The sequence below is a fragment of the Panthera tigris genome, chromosome A3, assembly GCF_018350195.1.
Source record: "Panthera tigris isolate Pti1 chromosome A3, P.tigris_Pti1_mat1.1, whole genome shotgun sequence".
Taxonomy (NCBI): domain Eukaryota; kingdom Metazoa; phylum Chordata; class Mammalia; order Carnivora; family Felidae; genus Panthera; species Panthera tigris.
This window is the reverse complement of record NC_056662.1, coordinates 58,566,626-58,585,364: the sequence shown is the minus strand read 5'-3', so window position 1 is coordinate 58,585,364 and position 18,739 is coordinate 58,566,626. Positions and strand designations below refer to the sequence as shown.

Here is an 18,739-nt window from a genome sequence, read left to right as displayed (position 1 = left end):
ATATAATTTGAAAGACTGCTTTACAACACGGATGGACCATGAAGGCATTATGCTAAGTGAAATAAATCAGGCAGGAAAAAAAAGAAAAATATTGTATTGATCTCAATCTTATGTGGAATCTAAAAACAAAACGCTAAACTCGGAAAAAGAAATCAGACTTGTGGTTCTCCGAGGCTGGGGTGAGGAGTGGGGGAACTGGGTGAAGTGGCCAGAAGGTACAAATTTCCAGTTATAAGAAGCACTAGGGATGTAATGTATGACGTGACGACTATAGTTAAGGGCTATATGGTATACTTGAAAGTTGCTAAGAGAGTGGATCCCAAAGTTCTCATCACAAGGAAAAAAAAATTCTTAAGCTTACTGTAGTAATCACCTGACAATATACGTAAGTCAAGTCATCATGCTGCATGCTTTAAACTTACAGTGCTGGATGCTGGTCATATCAATAAAACTAGAAGAAAAAAATTGCATTCAAACCTTAAAAAACTGCTTTAAATTACCAATAAAAATAGATTTCATTAAGTATCAACCACATGGTTCATCTTGAATAGGAAAGAGTATGTAATGAAGACGGTCAGAGCTACTGCTTGTTAACACAGAAGGATCATGCCCATTCATTCCAGGCTTAGGGAAGGATGCATTGAAGTTATGGAACAGACTCCTTATTAATAACCTATCATGTATTTATAAAGCAATGGAAGGGTATCTCTATGTGAACCTTTCCCTGAGAAAATGAAATTCTGACTGAAAAGACCAGAGGTGTATGTAAAACCCAACTGGAGAACATTATACCCCACACAGTACTTAGGCAAGTATTAGGACACATGACGTCAGGCTATGAAAGCCAAGGGAATTCAGAGAAGGCCAGAAGCATGGAGAGAAAGGACAGTCTGACAGGGCTCTTACGTGGTGGGGCATATGCAGACTCTGGGCCCAGAAGCACTGGAGCGAGTACATAAAAGTGCTGTACAACGCAATCAGACACCATGATTATCATGCTATTTTCCTGCAATTTCCTTTGGAAGTGTATCTTAAAAAAATATTTTGTATTTATAGTTCTTAAGTTTCTATTTGTAGTTAGTCCTAAGAGTTGGAAAGCTAACTACAAATAAAATTTCATTAAGTACCAAACACATCGTTCACAGGAAAGACAGAAATAGGAAAACAGCTCTACCTTCTTTAAATACTCTTTGTATTAAAGATGAACATGGCGGGGCGCCTGGGTGGCTCAGTCGGTTAAGCATCCGACTTCAGCTCAGGTCACGATCTTGCAGTTTGTAAGTTCGAGCCCCGCATGGGGCTCTGTGCTGGCAGCTCAGAGCCTGGAGCCTGCTTCAGATCCTGTGTCTCCCTCTCTCTCTCTACCCCTCTCCTACTCATTCTCTCTCTCTCTCTCTCTCTCAAAAATAAACATTAAAAAAAATTAAAAAAAAAAAAAGATGAACATGGCTAGTACTTAATGAATTTTACTCATTTAAACCAATCTTTTAAATTATAGAAATTCAGATTTGTGTCAGGTCTTAGACCGAGAACAGTTAGCCTTAAATAAACGAAATACTTTCACGCTAAACAACACACTTGTCTACCTGTCTTTATGTTTCTAGTATTCCCTATTTTTCCTCCTCGAAAGTCGAAGAGAGGTGGGGGCTTGGGACACCAGTAACCTTTGACTTCATATTTTCTCTTCTCAACAGAGGAAACTATCAAACTTGAAGACAGGGGATGTTCACAGAAGACACGGATCTGAGAAGTCCTCCCTATACATCCTGCTCACTAGGAACGAGGGTGCCAGGACTCTAGGCCAACAGCCATTTCAGTGACTGCAGGCAAATATGCCACGACAGATGTGCACAAGGTTCAGACCACCTCTACTGCTCTGCTTAGAAGCACCTGACGTGTAGCTTAGTACTATTTCCATCAGTTTGACAATCTGAGTTCAGGAAGGACAGCAGCTCAGAGTCCCCACCAGGAAGGGTCCTGGAAGCCAGACTCCAGACTTGCTTTCTCCAACTGTCCTTTCTTTCTCCCCCTTCGCTGCCATAGTGTCAGGTGTGGGTCACCTAAATCCTGCCTGTCTTCCCCATTTTCATCTGCTGTTTCAAGCAAGGACAGTTCTAGCAGGGTTATGGAAAATTTTCTTTGCTGGGTGATTTAAGTAGCAAGATCTGGATATCTACCTCAATATCCAAATATTAGAAATACGGTTTAGTATATTTAGTATCGCCAATGATAGACTCTAAGGTCATTTTAAAATGAGTAAGACTACGTGGCAACATGGAAAAGTGCTAGAAAGAGTATCAAGGGCAAGTCAAGTATAAAGTAGCGCGCTCTATAAAGCCAAATATCAAAATATGTCGATATGTATTACGGAGGGGAGTAGGAGTCATTACAAAGCATAGGAGGTGGTGATGATAGTAACGGTCACTGCTCCACGTACTCAGGCCTGAGAACTCCATGGAGAACCGTGAAGAACGGGTTACCGGTACCCAAGGCCCTCAGCAGAGCACAGCTCTCGTGTGTGAGCCGCAGGCAGGCGAGGAGAAGATGGAGCCAGCAAGTGGGGCAGCTCCGGCCTCTGCTGCCACTGAACAGGCGCGTGGCAGACTCCGCAGCTTCCACATGCTCACCCACCCACCCCGGCAGGCCGACAACATGGGCTTGGCCTTTCACTCCCCCATTTGCCCAGAGTTTCCTACCTTGAATAAGTCATAGAGTTCTTCCAGGTCTTCAGGAAGAATGGAGACTTCTGGGGTAACAACGCGGAGCTTGAAAGAAGAATGAACAGCAATGGAGTGAGTTCTGTGCCTGCACTTAGGAGGATCGGAGGAACAGGGGGCTCTTCTTGCTTGCAGGGGGGCGAGGGGACGCCAGGCGCCAGTCCTGTCTACCAGAGCAGCCTGTTCCTCTCTGACGCAAAGATCACCATATGGTAACTTTCTCAAGGTGTTTACCCTCAACCTTTCCAATTCACACATCAGTGCCTCAGGACAAATGTGTAGGTTCTGACAGAAGTCAAACTCTAGCAAAGACGGGGCTTGGGCAGGAAGTTCCTCCTGAATAACAACGAACACTGCAGGCCTTCTGTGCTAGGCATTTTATATATCGGACTTCATTTAATCCCGGATGCTGGGTATTAGTATCCTCATTTTACAACCGGGTAAGCTGGGGCTCACGGTGGTTAAACTGCTCACAGTCTGACTTGAGAACCTCTGCTGTTTCTATACCAGGTCATTCTAATTCAATGGGGGGTGGGTACAAAGCTGGCATTCAGTTCATGTATTTATTTTTAGTAATCTCTACACCTAATGTGGGGCTTGAACTCATGACCCTGAGATCAAGAGTCACAGGCTCTTCTAACTGAGCCAGGCAGGCACCCCATAAGCTGGCATTCTTATGAGACCAACAGGAGACCAGAGCCCAGGTTAGTGCCTGACTGCCATTCTGATAACCCTTGACTCACCACATTCTGCTTTGTGGTATCTTCATGGCCTTGGAGAACCCTGATCCTGTGCTTACAGCGCAGGTGCTCAATCTGCTCCACAGACTGGTCTCCAAATTTCTGCAGAGAAACAGAGTCACTCATGCACAGAATCCCTTTTTGCATACAAACAGAGGAAAGTAGTAGTAGTCAGGGAACCTCCCTCAAAACCCACCTCTGAGAAAGTTTCCAAGAGGGCGAGGGTGGGGATGGGGCCAGGTCCAGTTACCTCATAGGAGTCCCGGATCAGGTCAGCAATGTCAGTCACAGGGTAAGGCTCCTGGTCATCAGAGAAAAAGGCATGGTGGCTGCCGACTGAGGGTCCAGGGCTGTCCTCATTCTTAATGTGATCTAGAAACCTGAGCACACAACCCACCTTTGAAGCACTGGTTTCGAGCACCACACCACACCCACTACCTTCACAGGGGCCATGAAACATTTCAGAGCATTTTCAAACAGAGTTCATTTGTCTTCAAACACTGGGAGGAAGGCAAGGTAGCAACCACTGTGCTCCTTTAGAGAAAAGGAGACATCCCTAATGCCAGACTTGTTGATCTGGGCTCCATGGGCGGGTTTGCAGAGATCGGGAACCCTCTGAAAGTCAATACAGAGTTCTGTGCATATGTGCAATTGTAAGCTTCCACAGTGTTCTGAAAGGGAAATTCTCATCTGTCTTTCACCTTGCCCTCAGCTCCAAGAAACCCAGGTTCCAGTCCTCAGCCTCATGGGGCTTTTCTTTCACTGTAACACACCAGCCCCTGCACATCAAATGTCTGAAACCTCCAGCTAGCTGCCTGAGACCACCATTTCCTAGTGCCTACCTGCTTCATTCAAGGCCACTCTGAGTGTGTATCTCCTCAGAGAAAAGCACTGAGAGCCCACTCTCCTCCTGTACCCTCTCACTAGCTGGAGAGGAGTAGGGAAGATGGCGCTTTTCACCACACACAGCCAACAGTGCCACCTGATGGGATGACAAGTGGCAGAGTGGAAGGAAAAATTCCACAATGACGGCCCTGCTGGGCACCTGCTGCTGCCTTTACCCATCATCTGTCTGGCAGAGCCCTCGGCTGCCCGCCTCGCCCCCCATGAGCCCACCTGCTGAGGACCATGAGGGCCTGGCCATCGTCCTTGCTGCTGCACAGGCCCTCAGCGTTGGCTTCCAGCACGGCCAGCCCCAGCTGGAAAATGGCTTTGATCCCATCGTAGAAGAAGCAATCCACAACGCTCACCGCACTCTCCAGAGGCATAATGCTGAGGAACAGCGTCAGGAACCACGAGAGAGAGATGGACGCTAGGGCTGAGAGGTCGTTCATGTGCTCCGCCAGCTCGGGGAGGTGCTCCTTGATGAGCTCCTCAAAGACTGACTGGTCCACCTGGGCCCCTGGAAAAGGCAGGCCATGGAGACTTGGTTGGGCAGGGAGTCACACTTTCTAAAGTTAGCCTGAAACTGAAACTAATCTGAGATGATCAGAACAATGAAACCAAATTGGAGTCCAGAAAAGGACTCACACTTAACTGATTTTTGACATTGACTAGGGTAATTCATTGGGGATAGTATTTTCACAAAATAATGCTCAATCAGAGGATACCTGTGTGGGGGAGGGGGGAGGGGGGTGGGAACCTCGAGTCCTACTTCACATCATACAAGAAGATACATCTGAAATGTGTCACAGACCTAAATATAAAAGCTAATACTATGAAGCTTCTCAAGGAAAATAGAGGAAAAAGGCAAAATTTCCTAGGACACAAAAAAGCACTAGCCACAGAAAAAGTTATAAATTGGACTTCATGAAAATTAAAGACTGGTGTTCTTCAAAAAACAATAAAATAATAATACAAACTGCAAACTCAGAAAATATCTGTAATACATATACCTGACAAAGGTCTTGTATTCAAAACAACAACTCTTGCAACTTAGTCATCAATAACCAATTTTTTCTTTAAATAGGCAAAAGATGTGAGCAGACACTTCAAAGGAGACAGTAAACAAATGGCCAGGAAGCACAGAAAAATATGCTGAAGATCCTTAATCAAAGAAAGGCAAATTAAAGCCTCCATGACAGATCCCTTTTACCCACTAGAATGGCAAAAATTAAAAAGACAATTCCAAGGACTAACAGGGATGTGGAGCAGCTAGAACTTCTACACTGCTGGTGTGAGATGTGTGACTACAGAATATCTTGCTTTGAAAAACAGTTTCTTACAAAATTAAAAATACATCTAACCTAGGACCTAGCAATTCTACTCCTAGGTAAATACTCCAGAAAACAGACAAACTTTATTCACAAAGAGACTTCTACAGGAATGTGTATTGAAACTTTACTTACAATAAAAAACCTGGAAACAACTCAAATCTCTACTAACAGGTGACTGGATAAACAAATCATGGTATAAATGTATAGTGAAGGGCTACTCGACAATAGGAAGGAACAAATTACTGATGCACCAACAACCTCATGTTATACAAAGGAAGCCAGACACAAAAGAGATTACATTCTCTGTCATTACATTTATACCAAGTTCAAGAATGGGTTGAACTAATCCGTGGTGATGGAAATCAGCATCCTGCCACAGGTGGGGAAGGGGCAGAAGGGAACTTTGTGGGTTATGGAAATACTCCACCCTGCACTGGGTGGTGGTCACAGTGTGCACATTATCACTGACAGTCTGCTGGTCACCGAGGAGTATGAACTGTGCCATTGCAACACCATCAACAGATGACCGCTTTGGCAACTTGCCTCCCGATGTCCCTGAGGTCTGATGAATCTGTACTACCATGTACAAGGTTAAACTGCCTCCCACAATATACAGTACAAAGGGGAGTACTCAGGCACATGAAGGGAACCAGGAAAGACAGTCTAAAGTGTACCGAAAGACCACTAAAAGGCACCAAGTGGTCACCTCCTTCCCAGCTAACCCCCCCTTTACTCTCAGTGGTCATCACATTCCCTCAGTTCTTTGGATACCAGTCTTCAGAAAGCTTCTTCTTCCTGCCTTGCTCCTACATCCAGTCCTTTGCCAAATTCTGTCTCAAATTCATTCTTTGGTTTCTGTTCTCACAGCTGCCACCCTAATATTAGGCCACCTCCAGAAAGGGTATCTAAGAGTATCACCAAGCAGAGGCAATTTTTCTGTCACTTGTCCACTAGGAGGTGCTGGACCACAAAATAATGCAAGTTCAAATCAGCCATAAGAAGAAGAGAAGGCATCAAGTGTGTGCCTGTGAGCTGTGGGGTCACGGGTCTGCCCAGAGCCCAGCAGCAACAAATGGACCTTCTCACTATCAACGTATGCAAGTGGTGGGGGTATGGGGGCGTTTCCAAGTGTGCCCTTCAGGTCCAGCCTCGAGGGTCGCCAGCACGGCTCCATATGCCTCCTGTCCTCGGGGCGAAAGGGGTCATCTGTCTGCATGAGCTCCTTGGATACTGAGAGGAAGACCACCCTCCGTTTCCAGGCCACAGGGAAAAACCTCTCTGGTTTTCACTCCTCAACTTGTTTCCTGAGCCTAAGAAATTTTCTTTTCAGGTTACCTCAGTACACCATTTTGCTAGAATAGTGCAGAGAATTACACCGGTTAGTTGTGCAAATTCAAGAGCCAAGCAGGGTTTGTACAGAGACCAGCTGAGCAGCACAGGGGATTTTTTACTGAGAACTGATGACACATGTCTTGGCCCAGGCTCTGTCCCTACTCCCCAAGCACAGAGGATGAGGAGGAAGGGGAAGGAGGCACATTACCAATGACTCGGTGGTTGAAGTAGTCGGGGAGCATCCGCTCACACACAGCAACCAACAGCCAGAAGGCCTCCTCCTCCTTGGCATACAGCAGCAAAACAGAGGTCAGGATGTTCATGGACTGCTCGGGTTCACAGAGGAGGGGACAGTTAGTGACCAAGGCACACAGACACTAAAAACCACACAAGTCAGACTGCAGATGAGAGACCCAGGGCAGCCCAACCACACTGACACTCATGAGGTGGAATGATCACGTTATCAACATGGTCCCCACAAGACACACCAGGCTGAGTGACCAGCCATCGTCCCGTTACTGTCCCCATCTAGTAATGCTGAGCCTCAGGCTCAGGTCAAATCCAACCATTCTGTATGTTCAAACACACACAAGACATTCACACACTGATTTTGCTTATTTACAGGAAAACAAAGTTTAAAGTCTTCTATTTTCAAATATCAGAAACACCTCTAACCCCGTCTCATGCTGGGGCCGGAGGGCAGGTGTTTTAATTTACTGAGTTTTATTTTGTGCTTCTTTACCACATCCCTGAGTAAACTTCCCGAGCAAACTCAGCAACTGCTCCAAGGACATCTTACCTCCACTTGTGCTTCCTGAAGGAAAGGGACTGACCCCAAACATCTTTTTCCTCCCCAAACGGCACTGATATTTTTTTAAATAATCCCCACAACTTCTGTAGAGATCTAGAAAAATAAAGCTCCACAGAAGGGTTATCAGTGCCGTCCTACAGCGGAGGCCTGGAGGGGTGGTGGAGACAATCTGTCCTACAGTGGACAGCAACTCAGCATGTGCACTGCTCTTTGCTCCAAGCAAAGTTTCTAATTTCAAGTAATCAGCCTGTTTGACTATATGAAGATGATTCCTTCCGCCTTATTTGATACATTCTTTCAGGGAAGGGACGAAGCACAGAGCCCTCACAGAACAGTCAGTACCAGACAGCCAAGAACACCAGGAGCTGAAGCCCAGCAGATCAACACAAGACATGGACTCAACGCAAGACTGCTCCTCACTGCACGCCTCACCTGGCAGTACCCAATTTTAGGGTTCCGGTGGGCATAAGCCGTCAGGACTCTCCTCAAAGCAGCAATTCCGGTTTCATTTTGGAAGGCGGGGTGCTCTGGTAAGGAACGGTGCAGGTCCCGTTCTATCTCCTCCGTCACCAGGCAACATTTTCCCATGGACTCCTCCACCAGATTACCATAGTAACCGGGATGCGAGGCGAGATCAGTTACGGCATCTGACGATTTAAAAGTAATTTTTCAAGGGGGTGGATTACCAGGATAGAGTCAACATGGGGAGGGGGCTTGTCCTGCCGGAAGACCTCAATGGGGTCTCATTACTTGAGGGACATAAAATATTTTGAGACCACACACAACCAAAAGGACTTCATTTCTGCCAAAAAATAAATAAAGAAAGAAAATGAAATAATGTGGCTTTTCTAAGAATAACCTTACATAGAGGGAAACAGCTCATACTAGAAATAACTGTATTAATATGTTTTTAGTAAGTTGTATTCTCTCGTAACAGGAAGAGTGGATATGTGGGTGTATTCATACATACAGATGTACACACAATTTTCACATATTCACTCAACAATAAATTACTGAGCATGTATGTGCGAAACATGTACAATTATGCTTAAGTAATCACACAATTATCAAGGAGCCAACAAGCCAACAACAAGAAAGTCTGAGGCCGGGATCATGATGTGCAGGTCGACCAAGCATAGCCCACCTACTGCTGACCTCCCACCCAAGCCTCTGACAGGCAGATGACATCAGGGGTGAGGCATCCATAACACATGAGGATCCCATTCCCTTATCAGCCAGCACCAGGGCACCTGTGCTTCCAGCCAATGGTCCCGCTTGGGCGCTAGTGGCAGGTGGGCCTCCAGTCCTGAGACCAGCCCCACACAGGGAGGTCCCAGGAGAGCAGGGCAAGCAGAAAGGGCCCAGTTCTGCCTTTAAATGCTAGCTAAGGTTTTTTTACTTCTGACTGGGTTTAGTATACTATGCTCCTCAACTCTCCCATCTGCTGTGATTCCCATCACATCTGATAAACAACCATTTCGGCACTCCCCTGTCATCAATGCTTAATACTAACAGCTGTCACTCATTACGCAACAGCCTAAACACCACAGCAATCTTTCTGTCAACACTACTGCTTGAAAGGAAAGACAGCCCTTTATGAACTAGCCTTTTTTTTTTTTTTTAAAATAAAACGTGTGTGTATTTTCATTAAAGAGGCAGACGATAAGCCGGTGGCATTAACAGGTGTCACTCATTGGGTGGTAAGATTATGAGTCATGTTACTTTCTTTGCTCGTTCCTCTCTGTTTTCTTTCCAACTCTGAGTAGGGGTTGTCTTTATTAGATACAAAAATACAGAAGGCATTTTTTAATTTTAAAAAGGCCTGTCTTTGGTAGGCAGCTACAGAAACAAGGCAACAGGTGGGGGGGGCTCAGAATGTGAGACAAGGTGAGCAGTGGTAGCAGACCTATCAATAAATGCCAGCAAGTAGGTCAGAAAGCAGGAAATGTGCATCTGGGCACCCAGGGCTGGAGAGGGGATGGGCTTGATTATCTGGGGGAGAGACTGGGAAGAAGGAAGACAGAGGGTGAGGTGGGGTGAGAGTCAGCATGAGGCTGACATGAGAGAGGAATATAAGAAATGTGCAGGGAGAGGCTCCCGGGTGGCTTAGTCGGTTAAGCTCCCGACTTCAGGTCATGATCTCAGTTTGTGAGTTTGAGCCCCACATCAAGCTCTGCACTGACAGTGCGGGGCCTGCTTGGGATTCTCTCTGCCCACAACTCAATCTCTCTCTGCCCCTCCCTCCCTCCCTCTCTCTCTCTCTCTCTCAAAATAAAAAAAAATAAACTTATAACAACAACAAAAAAAAGTGTACAGGGAAAGTCCAGGTGCCCAGGCTCGGCCTCTGGGAGGCCCATGCTGACCTGAGAGCAGCAAGGCCACTGAAGGAAAGGGGACCTCCTCACCATGCCTCCCGCTGCACCCTGAAAGGAGCAGCTAAGTCACACCACTGGACAACAGGGCCTTCCCTTCCTGCCCGCAGGGCCCCACCTCCTCTACCGAGCCAGATGAAACAGCCACACTCAATGCAGAGAAAGACAAACGCCTGCTCAGCCTGTCTCTGGAGAAGTTGGTCCCTGTCTCTGCACACCCATCAGTGAGTGTCACCAAACAGCACCTGGGGCCTGAGGCCAGACAAGGCCATCACTGAATGGGTCAAGTGGTATAAGAGGAAGACGTGGGCAGAAGAAAAAATGTCCACAATTGTACCTCTTAGGGACCCTGTGTGTCTTCAACAGACAAGGGACCAATAGAAAGTATGATGGGGGGGGGGGCGCGCCTGGGTGGCTCAGTCGGTTAAGCGTCTGACTTCAGCTCAGGTCACGATCTCGCGGTCCGCGAGTTCGAGCCCCAAGTCGGGCTCTGGGCTGATGGCTCGGAGCCTGGGGCCTGCTTCCGATCCTGTGTTTCCCTCTCTCTCTGCCCTTCCCCCGTTCATGTTGTGTCTCTCTCTGTCTCAAAAATAAATAAACGTTAAAAAAAAATTTAAAAAAAAAGAGTATGCTGGGGGATTTATTTGAATGCCACTGCAAGTGAACAATATACACAGATTTTTGTTTGTTTAGTGTATTTCAGAATGCATGTCCTAGAGAGATACTTCCCTTCTAGAAGGTTCTTTACAGAATTCTCAGGACTATGTATAGACTCAACATTATTTTTAAAAGAGAGGAGGTCACTTCAGCCAGATCTCACATTGACCAAGGAGAACATCGCAGCCCAGGGGTCTCAGGCAACTTGACCCAGGTCCCACAGGTAACACAGTAAGAGTGCTGAAGTTCTGGGCTGGGAACATCACAGAAAGAATCTAAAGATGGATGACTTGCCTGCACACACACATTGTTCAGATCTGGGCCTCTGTTCCTGTTCTGCTCCAGAAAGAACCTTTGGCCTCAAAATACCAGAAACACTTACCTGAGAAAAGCAGCCAGAGTTTGCCACGTAAAGACTCAGGGATCCCCATGGCTACAAGCTTACGGATCTTCTCTGTGCGAAACATACACACGGTTCTGCCATATTCCACAAAGTGGTCATTCCACAGGCTTATTTTTATCTGCTCCCTGGACTGCAAATGGAAATTTTGTTAATGTACAAAGAAGCCCGTCCATACCTTCCACTACAGCCCATCCAGAATGCATAGCAGAGGGATATTGCCTCTGTTAACAGAGGAACCAACAGTAATGGGCAACTGGGTCAGCAAATATTTTTGAAACACTTCCAGGCACAGAGGATGTAAAGATGAACAACAGTGTACCAGCCCTTGTGGAGTTCAGAGCCCAGCAGGAGGGTTTACACAAATAAAATGCCATTTTCTTGGCAAAGTTGATCGTAAGAATATGTTTGTACAAACACTCAAGTCACCCAAAGCAGATAGGAGGGAGGGGTGGGAGTGGGGGACGTTAGGGAAGCTTCTCAGGATGTTGACAGCAAGCCAGCTGCTGAAACACAGGTCAGCTCAGAGGGCAAATGAGGGCAAGAGGTGGGTGGGGATCATAATTTACCCTGAGCTCTGCCACAACCAGAAGAAAAACTGAAACCTAAAAAAATTACATTGTTCTCATTATAGAAACAAGAAAGATATCATTTCTCTAGGCAACTAAAAATCCTTTAAAATCATCTGTAGATGGTGGGGTCTGGGTAGCTCCATCGGATGAGCATCTGACTCTTGATTTCAGCTCAGGTCATGATCTCATGCTTTGTGGTTTGAGCCCCTTGTCAGGCTCTGTGCAGACAGTGTGGAGCCTGCTTGGGATTCTCTCTCTCCCTCTCTCTCTCTCTCTGCCCCAACCCTGCTTGCACGTACATGCTCTGTCGCACTCACACTCTCTCTCCAAATAAATAAACTTAAAAAAAAATTATCCCTAGATGGCTTTTTAAGCAAGAGGCCCAAAGATACCCCTGGCACATGGGTCCCAATGCAGCTTCCTTCTAGCCATCATATCTTTTAAGAGTACAATTTCTAGCCCATTCACCCTATTGTAGGTAACATTGCCCTTACATTCTCCCTACAAAGAGGATGAGTATAAATAAATGTAATAGAAATATCTTCAGTCCAGTAAAACTACAGTATAGGAGACCTTTTGTTCCAGGAGAGAAACAAGAAACATTGTAAAAGGAACCCGCACAGACACCACTGGGTAAGAAGAGAAACACTTGTTCTGTATCTGGAAGAACCCACAGAGGACAGCACTGATGGCTCTACAGGTCACATGGCCAAGAGTTTCGTCAAAGAGCCACTTAATAGGGCAGGTAGGAAAGTCATTGCCCTTGGTCATTTGACCACATCCTCCATGTATCCAGATGTGCCCAGGCAACTGGAATCAGCTGACCCCCTCCCACTACTGCCAAAGAGGAAGAGGGAGGGGCGCTAGCCGCTGGGGCTGCACGGCCACCCGCACCACACCTGCTCTCCCGAGGCCTGCGGGGCTGGGGCTCAAGAAGGCAGAGCCATGCCACCCACCATTCGCAAGTCGGGGCTCTGGCTGCCTGACTGCTGGAAGACAGATATCAGGGCCTCGGGGTGCAGGCGCGGGCTCTTCTCTTTTTCACTTTCCTCACTATTTTGAGAGGACACCATTTCAAGATCTCCAAACTTGTGGTCACCGCACATGCTTGTTGAATGAAACACAGGTGAAGTCTGCTGGAAAGAAAAGGAGGGGAGCCAGAAGAAAGTCACCGCTTTACCTATGGAAGAGTCTTTGTTTTGCCTTTGGAGGCATGAAGATAACATACTTAAACATGCCTATTAATGACTCAAGGGAAACAGACTAACATTAGACCCAACAGATTTGATCCTCATTGTGCTTTCCCGGTAAGGCTGCTCACACACACCCAGCATGGGTCCAACAGGGAGCCAGCCAAGCACCATTTCTTGTATGCTTCCAGAACTGAGGATGTCAATCTTCAAAAAACAACCCTACGGTACGGAGAGACTATCTCCTTTCCTCCCTCTCACTGCGTGGGTAAAAAGAGGTCAAGCAAGAGAGGGACGGGCGTGTAACAACAGGAGGCAAGGCCCCAGCAGATCCGGGTCTGTTTTACAGCTGTCCAACCTTAAGGACAATGTAACGTCTCTTTTAACAAGTTACATCTGCCCCCAAATAACATCCAAAGTCAAGTGGGGGGCACTGACCCTTCCAACCTGTGAGGGGGTTGTTCACTAACCTGCGGGTCAATTCCCCAATCAAACCCTCCAACCTGTGAGTGGTGCCCTGTCAATCCCTTTGCCATATGGGTGTCTCCCACCAACCTAACATATGGAGGGGTGCCCATCAGATCCACTCACCTCTGCTGAGGGGTGCCCTATGAACCCCTGTAACCTGTGAACAGGGGGCCCCGTTAGCCCCTCCAACCGCTCATCTGCATGGGGCACCCTCGGACCTGTGTAGCACCCACTCAGGATCCCTCGAGTATCAGAAGCGATACAGTGTCTGGTACACAGGTCCAGTCATCTCTTACACACTTCTCTCATACGCAAGTAGATTAGTGTCACGTGCACACCCTTTAGAGATCACTGCCCTGGAGGTGGTGAGGAAAGAGACCCTCATTTTATAGGATCCCACTGTTTCTAAGGATCATACCATGTCTTCATCTTGGGAGGTGTCATAATGCACGGGGTGGTTGGAGTGCACCCGCTGCAGCCTCACGAGCAGGCTCCCCACCAAGTTATCTCTGTCCTTTAGCTCAATGAACTGGAAGGCCATCTTGCTCCTGATGCTGACAATGACGGGATTAGGTAGCAGACTTGTGTCCTCCATCTTCTCAATGCTCACCACCTATTGCAAAAAAATTATACACAAAGGTGCAGCAAGAGAAAAAGGAGGGCACGCATTTCAGTTACATATTTAGAAAATATCATGTGCTAGAAAGTAAAACCAAGTAACTTCAATAAGAAACTGATACAAAGGTTAAAAAGTGGTAAGGCAGCAAGCATATTCACAAGAGCCAAAAGGTCAAAATAACCCAAGTATCCATCAGCAGGTGAACGCAGAAACAAAATGTGCTCTATCCACACAAGGGAATATTACTCAGCCTTAAATAGGAGAGAAATTCTGACACCTGCTACAATACAGAATGAACCTTGAGGACATTATGCTAAGTGAAATAAGCCAGACACAAACAGGCAAGTGTTGTATGATTCCACTTACAAGAGGGAACTAGAGCTATCACATTCAGAAAAAGAAAGTAGAGTGGTGGTTGCCCGGGGGCTGTGGGAGGGAGGATGGGGAGTTAGTGCATAATGGAGACAGAGTTTCAGTTTGGGAAAATGAAGAAGTTCTGGTAATGGGTACACAATAATGTGATGTATTTAATGCCACTGCACCGTAACACTTAAACATGGGTGAAGTGAGGGGCACCTGGGTGGCTCAGTTGGTTAAGTATCCGACTTCGGCTCAGGTCATGATCTCGTGGTTCATGGGTTTGAGCCCCATGTTGGGCTCTGTGCTGACAGCTCAGAGCCTGGAGCCTGCTTCGGATTCTGTATCTCCCTCTCTCTCTGCCCCTCCCCTGCTCATAGTCTCTCTTCTCTCTCTCTCTCTCTCTCTCAAAAATAAACATTAAAAAATTTTCTTTAAAAAATGGGTGAAGTGCTAAATGTAATGTCATATATATGTTACAACAATAAAACAAGTACATACGTAAGACAACCCTTGGATTTCTTGCTCCACTCCTAAGTAAGAATATTTGCAAAATGAAAACAGCTAGAAAATAACATGGAGGGAGATCACACAAATGAAAAAAATTTGAGTTTTTCCAAAGAGAAGTGCTTAGAATTTGGAGGTCCTGGTGTGAAACAAGAGTTGCTGTTACTGTCCCAACAGACATGCCTTGAAACCGAAGGACTGGGCTTATCAGATCCAGAAGTGGCCGCAGGTTGCCTTGCATTTCCGGGAACACAACTGCAGAATTTTCTAGGAGGAAGGGACCTGATCCATATTAAAGGAAACACTTTTTAAATGTTTAACTCAAGTCCCAGGAGGGTATAAAAGCCAAGCAATCTGACATTTTCAAAAGGTGACGCTTTTTTGTCAGTTGTTTTTTTGCTTTCCCCATTTTTGTGAGTGAAAGGGATGGATTCATTCCTAAGGGCTGTTGGAAAAGCTATAATTGCTAGGCATGTACTTTCTAATGAGAACTTTATCAAAAACCCTGAGGTGAGAGTGTTTTATTCTCACCAATCACTTCTATGCAAATTTCAGGTGGCTGTAGCAACGACAGAAAAAACAACAACCAAATGAGTACTGGTCAAATTCAGGCCGTGCTTCCCTCCAGAGGCCCGTGTTTAGCTGGCCAAACCCTGCTGGCTGAGCACCCCTGCCTGTGCCAGGTCTCACAGTGACCATGGGCTCAAGGATAAAAGGTGGGCTTGGGAAGCTCCTGCCAGGGCGGCTACCTCTCTGAGCGGGAGGATGACATTACAGCAGCCGTCTTCCTTGCTGGCGAAGCAGATGTAACGGTCAGATGTGAACATCCGCCCGACGGTGTGACAGCGACTGAACGGCGTCCACAGCGAACAGTCCACAACTGCGTGCAGCTTCTCTTGCCTCGGCAGCCTGAAGAAAGCCCGGAAGAACTCATTCTGTGCTCTGGCTTCAAGGTCCCTGGTGAAGGAGGGACAGAGAAGAAGAAGAGGCAGGAATGGTGACTGAACACACTGGAGTACAAAGAAAAACCCTGTGAAACCACTCACTGGCATAGCCGGATATTGAAGTGGATGCCAAAAGGTGCTGAGCCCCTCCAGGTCCTGCGTGGGTCATTAGCGTGCACCCCACTTCACAGCCAATCTTTGGAACGCGTACTCAAGGCAGCAGGAGCTGCCCCTGCGCAAAAGTATTACGACAAACTCACAGACCTTCCTTCCTGGTTTGAGTAACATTGTGAATTACCATAAAACAATGAAAAATCCAGTATCCAAAAGTCAGATAACAACAAGGGTTGACAAGGATGTGGAGAAACTGACACCTTCGCACACTGCTGGTGGGAATGTGCAGCCACTTTGGGCAACAGTCTGGCTGTTTCTCAAAAGGCTCAACATGGAGTTACCATAAGACCCTGCAATTCCCCGCCTAGGTATACACCCAAGAGAACTGAAAAGGTACATCTGCTGAAAACCCTGTACACGCGTGTTCACAGCAGCATTATTCATAATAGCCGAGAACTGGCAACAACCCAAATGTCCATCAACTGATAAATGGATAAACACAACATGACAGGGCCACACCATGGAATATTACTCGGCCACACAAAGCAAAAGTACAGGCACATGCTACAACATGGGTGAACCCTGAAAACCTTACAGATACAAAAGACTACACACTGCCTGATTGCATTTATATGGAATTTCCAGAATGGGCAAAACTCATAACCACAGAAAATAGATTAGTGATTGCTTAGGGCTGGGGATAAAGGGAGAAGTGGGGAGTGACTACTCATGAGTACAGGGTTTCTTCTTGGGGTGAAGAAAATGTTCTAAATCAATTGTGGTGATGGTTGCACAGCTCTGTGAACAGACTAAAAAACCACTGAATGGACACTTTAACAGGGTGAATTGTATGAATTATATTATGAATTAAATGTATGAAGTATAGCTCAAAAAAGCTTTAAAAAAATTTAGATCTGTGCGGGCATATAGTAAGTGCTGAATAATCATTAACTATTATTACCTTTAAAAAACAAATCCAGGGGCACCTGGGTGACTCAGTTAAGTGTCCAACTCTTGGTTTCAACTCAAGTCATGATCTTACAGTTCATGGGATCAAGCCCTGCATTGGGCTCACAGTGACAGTGTGGAACCTGCTTGAAATTCTCTCTCTCCCTCTCCCTGTGCCCTTCCCCCTCTCATGCACACACTCTCTCTCTTAAATTAAAAAAAAAAAAAATCCTTCTAAATAAAAAAAATCTAAGTAAAGTATCGCCAGAGAGAAGCACATCAGTGTCACATCAGTACAGACAGCAGAGAATGGTGGTGAGCTAGGGGAGAGATCCTACCCCAGGGAACCCCCACCAAACCCCGATTCTTGGCTGTAACATCCAGTAAAGCAAGAAGGCAGCCAAATCACAATGTTTAAAAATACTGATGAATGTATGTCACACCCCAAAATTCTAGGAGAAGGGAAATTCCACTGTACAAAGATAAAAAATTTTCTTTGTGGGGCGCCTGGGGTGGTTCAGTCAGTTAAGCATCTGACTCTTGATTTTGACTCAGGTCATGATCTCACAGTCATGAGATCAAGCCCCACAACGGGGTTCTGTGCTCAGCCTGGAGCTGGCTTGGGATTCTCTCTCTCCTCTACTCTGCCCCTCTTCCACTCATGTTTTCTCTCTCAAAAAAAATTTTGTTTTTCTTTGCCACATTACATAAGAGTTCTTTAACTTTGTCTGATATAATTAGCACTATGCTCAAAGTAAGGAATACGAACTCTTGGCTTATTAGCTGTGTGACCTTAGACACACTCCTCCATATCACATCCTGACATCTGTAAAATGGAAACAATAACTAACCTTTCTGCTTCAAGGGATCCCTGCAAACATAAAATGATGTCCACAATATTGAGAAAGCAGGTTAGAAACAGTATCTACAGGGGTGCCTGGGTGGCTCAGTTGGTTGCGCATCAGACCCTTGGTTTCCATTCAGGTCATGATCGCATGGTTCATGGAATCGAGCCCTGTGCTGGGCTCTGCACTGACAGCTTGGAGCCTGCTGGGGATCCTCTCTCTCCCTCTCTCTATGCCTCTCCCCTGCTCACATTTGTGCTCTCCCTCTTTCAAAAAAAAAAAATTAAAAAATAATTAAGAAAATAAACAGCATCTACAGTATGACCCCATTTACATAGATTCTATATAATTTGCAGAAGTGATGTGTAAAAAGACTTTGCCTAAAATGTTAATAGCAGTTGACTCTTCATTGTAGGATTTCCACTTTTCATTTTATTCTGCTTAAACTTTCTACCTGACCACGTATTGTTAGCTTTTTAAAAATTATTCCATTTTCTTTTAGGAAAAGAGAAACTTTTTAAATATTGCATAAAAGAAAAGTATGAAACTCTGCAGCCTGAGTGATCTTTTAGACACGTGCCCCCCTCACCAGGGCCATGCTTGCACACAGATGCCCCTTCTGCCCCTGTTCTCGTTCCCAACCCAGTCCTTGTTTTCACACCATCACACAACTCTCTTCCCAGAGACACCCCTCCCCCCCCCCACCCCAGAGACGGGCGAGTGCTTGGAATTTATTATCAAACCCTCACAAAGAAAAGATACTTACATGTCCAGAAAGTCCTCTAGGTACAAAAAGAAACTATATAAATTCCAAGATCAAGATGGGTCCAGTTACTGCAGGCCAAAGCTACAGTTCCTTACCCTGCAGTGCTGATATTCCACAGATGGCTGTTTCCAAAGGAGCCTACACTTGCTCCACAGAGGAGCCGG

The 18,739-nt window shown here is 46.1% G+C and overlaps 1 protein-coding gene across 3 annotated transcripts in view; it reads right to left on the bottom strand.

The window, feature by feature from the left end:
• The window catches only part of TBC1D8 (TBC1 domain family member 8), a 111,865-nt gene that overhangs the window by 17,695 nt on the left and 75,431 nt on the right, over window positions 1-18,739 (bottom strand). For 2 of the 3 annotated variants that reach the window (XM_042981164.1, XM_042981166.1), the window contains exons 6-15: window positions 15,708-15,915; window positions 13,894-14,088; window positions 12,774-12,953; window positions 11,228-11,378; window positions 8,249-8,463; window positions 7,214-7,331; window positions 4,574-4,859; window positions 3,708-3,837; window positions 3,461-3,559; window positions 2,697-2,765 (exon numbers count right to left, since the gene is read on the bottom strand). In XM_042981164.1, the coding sequence (XP_042837098.1) occupies window positions 2,697-2,765; window positions 3,461-3,559; window positions 3,708-3,837; window positions 4,574-4,859; window positions 7,214-7,331; window positions 8,249-8,463; window positions 11,228-11,378; window positions 12,774-12,953; window positions 13,894-14,088; window positions 15,708-15,915 (1,651 nt within the window). The remainder of the gene's footprint in view (window positions 1-2,696; window positions 2,766-3,460; window positions 3,560-3,707; window positions 3,838-4,573; window positions 4,860-7,213; window positions 7,332-8,248; window positions 8,464-11,227; window positions 11,379-12,773; window positions 12,954-13,893; window positions 14,089-15,707; window positions 15,916-18,739) is intronic. The other variant, XM_042981165.1, reaches the window with a different exon arrangement.